The following is an 11,348-nucleotide window of genomic DNA, read 5'->3' on the forward strand; positions in this document are numbered from 1 at the left end:
TACTGGCCTATTTCGAATCTGCCATTCCTCTAATTTTCTTTTGAAAACTCAGCAACTCAATGCCTTCCTGAAGACAACTAATGTATACGAAACGCTTCAGTTTGGTTTTAGACCCCATCATAGCACTGGGACTGCACTCATGAAGGTGGTAAATTACCTTTTAATGGCGTCAGACCAAGGCTCCCGGTCTGTCCTCGTGCAACTAGAACTTAGTGCACTCTACCCTCAGAAATCATATGCCAAATGGACAGCAAGTCACGTCTCAAGGGTGAAATGCCAATTTTCGAAACTATCTCAGAAAGTACGTTTTGCACGTTTTTATTTTTTTGTCAATTATCCATTGCTAATGAGCCGTATGGATATATATTTTCCTTTTTTTATGTGATTTTGTCCATAAGGCCTATGTTATGTCCACATCAGGCATATAATACTCCAAATGGGCAAAATGTCAACTTGAGATCATAGGAGTCAACCCCAATGTTAGCTGACCATGTGCAAATGGCTCATATAACATCCAAATGGCACATCTAAGTATTGAAAGTACCAAATCAGTATGTTATGTCCATTTGCCACTGTAAAAAGGCCGTCCTGCTACTCTCCTCTCTACCTAACTTCCCCTCACAGTGGGGCAGCAGGTAGCTTAGTGGTTAAGAGCGTTGTACCAGTAACCGAAAGGTCGCTGGTTCTAATCCCCAAGCCGACTAGGTGAAAAATCTGTCGATGTGCCCTTGAGCAAGGCACTTAACCCTAATTGCTCCTGTAAATCGCTCTGGATAAGAGCGTCTGCTAAATGACCAATTTATTTATATTATATTTACAGTCCCTTCAGTTTGGCTGCTCAGCCTACCTAGGTCCCGTGTAGCTCAGTTGGTAGAGCATGGCGCTTGCAACACCAGGGTTGTGGGTTTGTTTCCCACGGGGGGCCAGTATGAAAAATGTATGCATTCACTAACTGTAAGTCGCTCTGGATAAGAGTGTCTGCTAAATGACTAAAATGTAAATGTACCTTAGTTATCCCTCACCCATCATAACCAATCATAACCCATCATAACCCATCATAACCAATCAGAGCGCTTGGAAATGCGCATCCGGACACTACACCCGCCCACTCAGGTCAGAGTGTTATGGTCGTCTGAAGGGAGAAGACACACGTTTCGGAGGACTTTTTATTGTTGACAGTAACACAAATGTCTGAATGTTGTGCGTGCATCGAAATGTAAGTTGCAGAGGGGTTTTATTGGGGGTTTACATGCTGTGTAATAATAGGGAATTACCACTAATTAATGAATGATACTTTGATAGTTTCAGCCGTTTGTTCTACTGTTTGGCTGTTACTGATAGTTTCAGCCGTTTGTTCTACTGTTTGGCTGTTACTGATAGTTTCAGCCGTTTGTTCTACTGTTTGGCTGTTACTGATAGTTTCAGCCGTTTGTTCTACTGTTTGGCTGTTACTGATAGTTTCAGCCGTTTGTTCTACTGTTTGGCTGTTACTGATAGTTTCAGCCGTTTGTTCTACTGTTTGGCTGTTACTGATAGTTTCAGCCGTTTGTTCTACTGTTTGGCTGTTACTGATAGTTTCAGCCGTTTGTTCTACTGTTTGGCTGTTACTGATAGTTTCAGCCGTTTGTTCTACTGTTTGGCTGTTACTGATAGTTTCAGCCGTTTGTTCTACTGTTTGGCTGTTACTGATAGTTTCAGCCGTTTGTTCTACTGTTTGGCTGTTACTATTCTTCAATGTTAGAGTTGCCAATACTGCTTTGCATATTGTTTATCGTATGTAGTATTATTCCGTAAGCCTTACTGTTCCATTGGTTGCACCAAGTACTTTTGCAGAAGTGGTTTAATTGTTGTAGTGGTAAACATAGTATTTTGCATGCACACGCTACCACAGTGTTTTCCATAGTGACCTTTATTAAGGTGTTTTATTGTTTTATTGTGCTGCCATGGGCGAGCTTCGAGAATCATCTCAGACAGTTCTTGGAGCTTGCTCATGAGCAGAGTAATTTATGACCCTGTGGTGCCAGGGCAGATCTGATAAGGTCTCAGCCTGGCAGATTCTCACACCAGGCTGGAGAGAGAGGGTGCCAGAAATCCTGACCCTTTGTCAATCCAAGTAATTCGTTTCTCCAAGAGGTGAATGTTTCAGTTTATGTTTATATTGATGTTGTGTTTATAGCCCTTTATAGACGTGTTGTGTAATGCCATTTGCCATTTATTAATGTACATACACTATATATGTGGATACCCCTTCAAATTAATGGATTCAGCTGTTTTAGCCACACCCGTTGCTGACAGGTGTATAAAATCGAGCACACCGCCATGCAATCTCCATAGACAAACATTGGCAGTAGAATGGCTTTACTGAAGAGCTCAGTGACTTTCAACGTGGCACCGTCATAGGATGCCACCTTTACAACAAGTCAGTTTGTCCAATGTCTGCCCTCCTAGAGCTTCCCCGGTCAGCTGTAAGTGCTGTTATTATGAAGTGGAAACGTCTAAGTGGTAGGCCACACAAGCTCACAGAACGGGACTGCTGGGTGCTGAAGCACGTAGCAACACTCACTACCGAGTTCCAAACTGCCACTGGAAGCAATGTCAGCACAAGAACTGCACAAGAATAACTATGACAGACAAATTGAGAATTTTTTTCCAGAAAATCACATTGTAGGATTTTTTATGAATTTATTTGCAAATTATGGTGGAAAATAAGTATTTGGTCACCTACAAACAAGCAAGATTTCTGGCTCTCACAGACCTGTAACTTCTTCTTTCAGAGGCTCCTCTGTCCTCCACTCGTTACCTGTATTAATGGCACCTGTTTGAACTTGTTATCAGTATAAACGACGCTTGTCCACAACCTCAAACAGTCACACTCCAAACTCCACTATGGCCAAGACCAAAGAGCTGTCAAAGGACACCAGAAACAAAATTGTAGACCTGCACCAGGCTGGGAAGACTGAATCTGCAATAGGTAAGCAGCTTGGTTTGAAGAAATCAACTGTGGGAGCAATTATTAGGAAATGGAAGACATACAAGACCACTGATAATCTCCCTCGATCTGGGGCTCCACGCAAGATCTCACCCCGTGGGGTCAAAATGATCACAAGAACGGTGAGCAAAAACCACACGGGGGGACCTTGTGAATGACCTGCAGAGAGCTGGGACCAAAGTAACAAAGCCTACCATCAGTAACACACTACGCCGCCAGGGACTCAAATCCTGCAGTACCAGACGTGTCCCCACAAACGTGTCCCCTGTTACAGCTGGCGTCCGAAGTAAGTTGCATGTGCCCCGCGCGCCACAAGGAGTCACTAGACCACGATGGGTCAAGGACATCCCCGCCGGCCAAACCCTCCCCTAACCCGGACAACGCTGGGCCAATTGTTTCTAACAAGCTGTTTTTGCTTTGTCATTATGGGGTATTGTGTGTAGATTGATGAAAAAAATATTTTTTTAATCCATTTTAAAATAAGGCAGTAACATAACAACATTTGGAAAAAGTCAAGGGGTCTGAACACTTTCTGAATGCACTGTCTATTGGAAATGGACAGTGTACAATAGACATATGATATATTGTCAGTGCCAACATTTACAGTATGATATTAGCAATTAGCAATATATTACAATGGGCATTTACTATCACAAAATAGACATGCAGTTAAAGGGCTTAAATTAATAAAGTCCACTACTGGGACACTGAACAGTACGTGCACACTCTATCTGCGCTGTCCTTGTACTGTTTATGATGATTTTGATCAATGACACATGCACTGTCAAATTAGTGACGTATTTTATTGCCAAATGTCCATTAGCAATATAAAGCAATATAAAGTCTGAGTCAAACAGATAGTGTTTTCTCTCCCTCGCTCTTAGGTGTCCATTTGGTGATGGGAAATCCCTATTCATATATAGTGGCAATGGACACTGTCCAATTGCAGTATAACATGTTGACACTGGCAATAAATCATATGTCTAATGTACACTGTCCATTCTCAATATATTACAATGGGCAATCACCATCACGACTTGGACACGCAGTTAGAGTGCTAAAACTAAAAAAGTCAACAACTGGGACACTGTACAGTACAAATACAATTCAATTGTGCTGTCCTTGGACTGTTTATGATGATTTGGAGCATGAGATGGCTATCTTGATGGCTGTCCAATTGCAATATGGTACATTGACATTGGCCATATGATATATTGCAAGTTCACACTTCCCTTTTAAGATATGAAGGGGACCACGTACTCTCATCATATTGATATCTGGATGAGTACCGGTGGCCCTGAATGCGTGGTAAAAATAATTTTGCAAATCACATCCATGGAAGCAGAGTTAGAGCATAACCTGTAAACCAATGTTATCCTATGGGAGAAACTTGGATGTGTCAAACTACATGAACCGCTGAGCGCAGCTAGAATAACTTGGTGGCTGGTCCAACCCACCCTCCCCCCGATGACCCCTGTCAAAAACGGTGTGTCTATGTGTTACCCAGACGCCGCAGAGACACATGTTGAAATCACTACTATTCAGGCTTCATTCCTGGCCTACTTTTTTGCACGGTTGCTGCCGTTAGACCGAGCAAGTTACGGGGATGTGGGGCTCCTTGTTGACCTTGGACCGTCCCAGAGACGATAATGATGCCGTTAGTTTGCTGTTTTTTTTTTTTGTTTTGTTTTTTTGTTAAGTGTTGATTTCAGCCTGTCCATTTGGTGATGGGAAATCCCTGTTTAAATATATTGGAAATGGACACTGTCCAATTGCAGTATAACATTTTGGCACTGGCAATATGACAAATGGGAAATGTACAACTTGTGTCGCTGCGGTCCAAGCCAGTGGGCTATTGTTACGGGGTCTGACTCATTGAAAACACAGGATGGACTAGTGGAGATAGTGGTTCCTCTCCCTTGCTCCATGGTGTTAATTTTAGCCTGTCCATTTCGTGATGGTAACGCCCTGTTTAAAGATATTGGCAATGCACCTAACCTATTGCAGATAGACAAATATCGTATAAAAAAATCACAGAAAATCACAGAAATCACGTAGAGCTCTGAAACTCACCTTAACGGACTCGTCTTAACTCACTTCAACTGGATATATTATTTCTTTCTTCAAAATATATACCTATTTTTTTAGCATCACGAATTGTCACTTGTACGATTTCTCGTAAACCACGATAGATACATTGCTGGTTCTATTTTTCCTTACACCGTAGGTTTATGTACTTTGACATGCAGAGTGGCGCAGTGGTCTAAGGCACTGCATCTCAGTGCTAGAGGCGTCACTACAGACCCTGGTTAGATTCCAGGCTCTATCACAATCCGGCCGATGGAGAGTCCCATAGGGCGGTGCACTATTAGCCCAGCGTCGTCCGGGTTTGGCCAGGGTAGGCCGTCATTGTAAATAAGAATTTGTTCTTAACTGACTTGCCTAGTTAAATAAAGGTTAAATAAATAAAAATTGAGCTGTATTACCGTTTTTGACCTTTAATTCCAGAAAATATGCATTGTCTTAAAGAGCGTTGAGGCCTCCACTCGATCTCGATGCTTCACAAAAAGTACAATTGGCCGCCCCTCGGCTCATCGAGTTTTGTACTTTTCTGAGAAAGTCTGTTCCATTTCTGAGAAACATTCATGTCCATTTCGTGATGTAGTGTCCATTTGCCATCGTGGATTTTTCCGGTACTGCAAAAAAATTAAACATATCTCGGAAACCAAGCATCCTGGAAACTTTATTTTGTGTCTTCCCAGAAGACCGGGCCCCGGCGCACGACCTGAGGATGTCGGCCTGAGGATGTCGGCCTATTTTTAGGGGACCTGCGACCTAAATGTCATAACTGGACAAGAACCTGACACCCTCAGCACACAGCGGGGCAAACACCTATCTGGAGGTGACAGCATTCCCTCCCCATATGCCCCCCTAAACACAACTAAGACAAAACAACCAACAAAAATGGATCACAACTCCTGCAGCTCTGTCGGACGCTGGGTCTGTACATAGTCAATGGTAGGCTTCGAGGGGACTTCTACGGTAGGTACACCTACAGCTCATCTCTTCTTAGTACTACTGTAGATTTCTTGGCTGTGCGAAGTTGCTGGATATTGGCGATAACTGGAACACGCTGTTGTACACGTCGATCCAGAGCATCCCAAACATGCTCAATGGGTGATATGTCTGGTGAGTATGCAGGCCATGGAAGAACTGGGACATGTTCAGCTTCCAGGAATTGTGTACAGATCCTTGCAACATAGGGCCGTGCATTATCATGTTGAAACATGAGGTGATGGCGGCAGATGAATGGCACAAAAGTGGGCCTCAGGATCTCATCACAGTATCATTCAAATTGAAATTGATAAAATGTGTTCGTTGTCCGTAGCTTATGCCTGCCCATACCATAGCCCCACCGCCACCATGGGGCATTCTGTTCACAACATTGACAACGTTGGAAAACCGCCCAGCCACACAACGCCATACACAATAAAAGGCACTCTAAAATGTGCAGTTTTGTCACACAACACAATGCCACAGGGTAAGGGTTAACCTAACCCTAACCACACAACACAATGCCACAGATGTCTCAAGTTTTGTCACACAACACAATGCCACAGATTTTTTACATTTACATTTTAGTCATTTAGCAGACACTCAGTTTCATCAGCTGTCCGGGTGGCTGGTCTCAGATGATCATGCAGGTGAAGAAGCCGGCTGTGGAGGTCCTGGGCTGGCGTGGTTACACGTGGTCTGTGGTTTTGAAGCTGGTTGGACGTACTGCCAAATTATTTTAAACAACGTTTTTCTCGGGCAACAGCTCTGGTGGACATTCCTGCAGTCAGCATGCCAATTGCACGATCCCTTAAAACATGAGACATCTGTGGCATTGTGTTGTGTGACAAAACTCCACATTTTAGGGCACTTTTATTGTCCCCAGCACAAGGTGCACCTGTGTAATGATCATGCTGCTTAATCAGCTTCTTGATATGCCACACCTGTCAGGTGGATGGATTATCTTGGCAAAAGAGAAATGCTCACTAACAGGGATGCAAACAAATGTGTGGCCAAAATCATAGAGAATTAAGCTTCTTGTGCGTATGGAACATTTCTGGGGTCTTTCGTTTCAGCTCATGAAACATGGGAGCAACACTTTACATGGTTGCATTTATATTTTTGTTCAGTGTATATGGAGAGATCAAACACAATCACCTTCTTCCAATTTGAGTTACAACAATATAGTCGGGTACAGGGGCGGTGTGTTCAATAGGGCGATATGGGCGACGCACTGCCAAACGGGAAAAGGAAGGGATTTTTTTTCTAATCAATTATATCACGGCAACAGTAGTTATCAGTGTTCTAATCTGATCTGACTGCCACTAAATGTCCAATCAGGCTAAAGTCGTGCTTCAAATGCCCCCCCCCCCCTTTTGGGGCGATTTCAGTCAGGTTGAAAATCGCCCAGAAGTCTGTCATAGACTCCCATGTAAAATCTATTTTTTTCAAATTTCAGAGCTTTCAATACAATCTCTATGGGTTTCTGAGGGCTTGCACTTACGCGCTTTCGTCATACGTAACGTAACCATGAACGTAACTAAGAAAATAGCGGGTAGCAGCGTCTCTGTTGCGACCTGCAGTGTGGCGTTATCTTATGTTTTTAATTTGTACACTTAGTGGCGTTATTTTATGTTTTTAATTTGTACACTTAGTTTACAAACATTCTGCCAACCATGGATTTCCAGTGGTGGGTTTTGGACTGATCTTGTTGATCGTGTACATACCCGCTACGAACGGACTAAATAATGAAAACGCTGCTGGCAGCGGAATCCAATACAGCAGAACAAACTTCCCTTACCCACCACCTTGCTGATTAATGCCCAGTCACTGAGGGGGAAAGCGGATGAGTTGTCAGCGAATCTGCGCTTCCAACACGAATGTCGGGAGGCCTGTTTGCTGGCATTTACTGAGACTTGGCTGGATGACAGAGTCCCGGACAGAGAAGTGGAGCCGGCCGGCTTCACCCTGGTCAGAGCGGACCGCGATCTGACAGTCACAGGGAAAATCGATCCTGGTAAGAGAGCGACTCTGTACCCCCGACATTTAACTGCTTTCTGTGTCACTGCGACCTTACTATCTGCCCCGTGAGTTCCCCCAATTGTTTGTTACCGTTGTGTACATTCAACCAAAAGCTAATATAACAAAGGCATCAGAGATTATTTATAATCTGTCACAGAAACTGGAATCCATCTCCCCAGATCAGTCAATAAATGCTTCTGGTATTGACTTATATGCTGCCCCTGTCTTCATGTTGTTGCTGGACATATCTTTTTTAAAATGTGTGTAGGTCACCTAAATCATCAGAAAAATTGCCCCCCCTGAGAATTTTTTCAGGAGCCGCCACTGGTCGGGTAGAAGAATACAAATGGTTAAAAATGAATGAGTCTGTCCTGTAATAAATGTTTTAACCTGTCTTGTCGGGTAAAACCTTGGTATTACAGACACAACAATAAAGTCATCTTCAAGCAGCAATCTTGGTTTAAAGCGGCAACAAGCATTTGAAAGCTTTCTCCTTGCCACTGTCTCACTAAAAAGTTGAGGGATGGGGCTGGAGAAATGTAACCAGTGTCAAATTCATAGACAGCGCTACGGATATAAAGACTGACCATCCATGATATCTCTCTCTCTCTCTCTCTCTCTCTCTCTCTCTCTCTCTCTCTCTCTCTCTCTCTCTCTCTCTCTCTCTCTCTCAAAGCCTACCATTGACTATGTACACACCCAGCGTGCGACAGAGCTGCAGGAGTTGTGACCCGTTTTTGTTGGTTATGTTGTCGTAGTTGTGCCTAGGGGGGCATATGGGGGAGGGAATGCTGTCACCTCCAGGTAGGTGTTTGTCCCCCAGTGTGCTGAGGGTGTCAGGTTCTTGTCCAGTTCTGGCATTTAGGTCGCCACAGACTAGTACATGTCCCTGGGTCTGGAAATTATTGATTTCCCCCTCCAGGATGGAGAAGCTGTCATTGTTAAAGTATGGGGATTCTAGTGGGTAGATATATACAGTGGGGAGAACAAGTATTTGATACACTGCCGATTTTGCAGGTGTTCCTACTTACAAAGCATGTAGAGGTCTATAATTTTTATCATAGGTACACTTCAACTGTGAGAGACGGAATCTAAAACAAAAATCCAGAAAATCACATTGTATGATTTTAAAGTAATTAATACTGTAGAACATTAACTGTGATAGATACAGTAGAACATTAACTGTGCATCTATGAGCTCTCTGACCTTGTTCTGAGAGAGAGAGAGAGAGAGAGAGAGCCCTCCTTGGACAAAGTTTATTCAGAATGCCAAAAGGCAGCTCAAACTCCAGCTGAGAAATAAAATCTAATCTAATTAAAAAATTAATTTCCCTGGATTAACTCATTTTATAAGACGAAATCACATAACTCCCACTGAGTATTCCATTCTCAACAGATTACGGTTTGACTGCTGCAGTATAAAGGAGTATCGCTGTGTGTCTCAAGTGCCACCCTATTCCCTTCATAGTGCACTAGCTTTTACATAGAGCTCTGGTCAAAAGTAGTGCACTATATTGGGAATAGGGTGCCATAGGGAATAGGAACGCAGTCCCAGAGAGCTGGGTAAGAAGTGTTGGCACCACACTGAGAGGTACTGTAAAGTTAATTTCATTCACAGCAGGAGTAACATAGAGCAGGAAGTCATTTCAATATCAACATCTATTTATTATGAAAATAAGTGCAGGAACAATACAGTACATGCTGCGGTAATGCTACATGCTACATGCTACGGTAATGCTACATGCTACATGCTATGGTAATGCTACATGCTACCACAATCTTTTCACTTACAAGTTATTTTACACATGATAACATTCCAAGGATTTCATGAACTTTGTCCTGTTAATTGTATTTTATTATTAACCTTTATTTAACCGCAGAACCCATTGAGATCAGGGTCTCATTTCTAATGGTGCCCCGAGAACAACAGTTGAAGCAATGTGACCATATATACAATCAATCAAAACAAATTTTCATTAGTCACATTGATCAGAGCCCAAAATGTAGATCACTGCATTTTCGCACTTGTCAAAGCTGTTCTCTAAACTTCAGCAATTAGAGAGAAGGTTCTATGGTTCTGTGTTCCAGTGTTCTATAGTTACATTCTGATTCCCTTCTCCCAAAGTGTGTACTGAACAATGGCAGAAACTCTCCCCAGCTGCTGTTTGTCTGTCCTCAGCCCTAAAAGTCTTCCTCAGCCTGGAAGGCAGGGTTGTCTCTGGTCTCCTTGTCTCCATTCTCTAATATAGACATTTGTCTTATGGGCGGTCCATGTAGAGGGTCCTTGTCGTTCTTAGCCCTGATAGGATACCTGTAGCAGAGGAATAGGAGACCACTGAAGATAAGGAAGATCGAAGCACCGACCCCAATCCAGATAGCTCCGCCGACTTCCTGTCTGAGTGGGGCGGGAGGGAGGTGGAACTCTGGGGGGAACGCTACGGTCTGATTGGTCAGGACAGATTTCACATTCCAGACTAGAGGGACCAGGAAGCTGACCCCTGTAAGGACGTACAGCCCCCCGGCCCCTGAGAATATCAGTCTGATAAAGTCATGAGTCTTCTGACCAAAATAGATGTTCCTCACTGCGTACGCACCAAGGATGTTTCCCAAGAGTCCAGTGATCACTGCTACCATGGTGACCACCTGTGCCACGGAGATCTCCACGGGAACGTACAGGTCGGCAATGCCGATTGGCTGGCAGAACTCTGAGTCGGATAGGGTGTGGCTGTAGAAACACGCCCGCCACACGCCCACCCAGGCCACGCCAGAGGTTACCACGGAGACGTCCTCTACGTACCACAGCCTCCACTCGTTCTGGCCCGCAGTGGCCATGGTCAGGATCCAGCCTACACAGCCAACCACTAGGCCCAGGAACTGCCAGTGAACCGTGTGGGCCAAGTACACCATGAGGCTGTCAGAGGGTTGGTGATGTCAATGATCTGGGTTTAAGATGGACTCCTGACCTCCTGCTCACAGCTGGTCAACCCAAACACCACTGCAGAGTTCTGCAGGTTCTCTGGTCCCATGAAACCTAATGAGAGAAATGTATTAGATCCACATGTAGCGTACAGCATTATCCACAGTATATTCCCATAGTGGAGCGTACAGCATTATCCACAGTATATTCCCATAGTGGAGCGTACAGCATTATCCACAGTATATTCCCATAGTGGAGCGTACAGCATTATCCACAGTATATTCCCATAGTGGAGCGTACAGCATTATCCACAGTATATTCCCATAGTGGAGTGTACAGCATTATCCACAGTATATTCCCATAGTGG

At 43.8% G+C, this 11,348-nt stretch overlaps 1 protein-coding gene across 1 annotated transcript; it reads right to left on the bottom strand.

The window, feature by feature from the left end:
- Positions 1 to 10,245: 10,245 nt before the first annotated feature.
- On the bottom strand, positions 10,246 to 10,971 carry LOC311117289 (claudin-34-like; the record flags this gene model as incomplete). The annotated part of the gene is made up of 1 exon (XM_084192259.1): positions 10,246 to 10,971. One exon carries the CDS (start codon positions 10,969 to 10,971, stop codon positions 10,246 to 10,248), a length of 726 nt encoding a protein of 241 aa, XP_084048385.1.
- Between the last annotated feature and the right edge of the window lie 377 nt (positions 10,972 to 11,348).

This window comes from Coregonus lavaretus (genome assembly GCF_964263955.1).
Source record: "Coregonus lavaretus genome assembly, contig: HAP1_SCAFFOLD_1135, whole genome shotgun sequence".
Classification (NCBI taxonomy): domain Eukaryota; kingdom Metazoa; phylum Chordata; class Actinopteri; order Salmoniformes; family Salmonidae; genus Coregonus; species Coregonus lavaretus.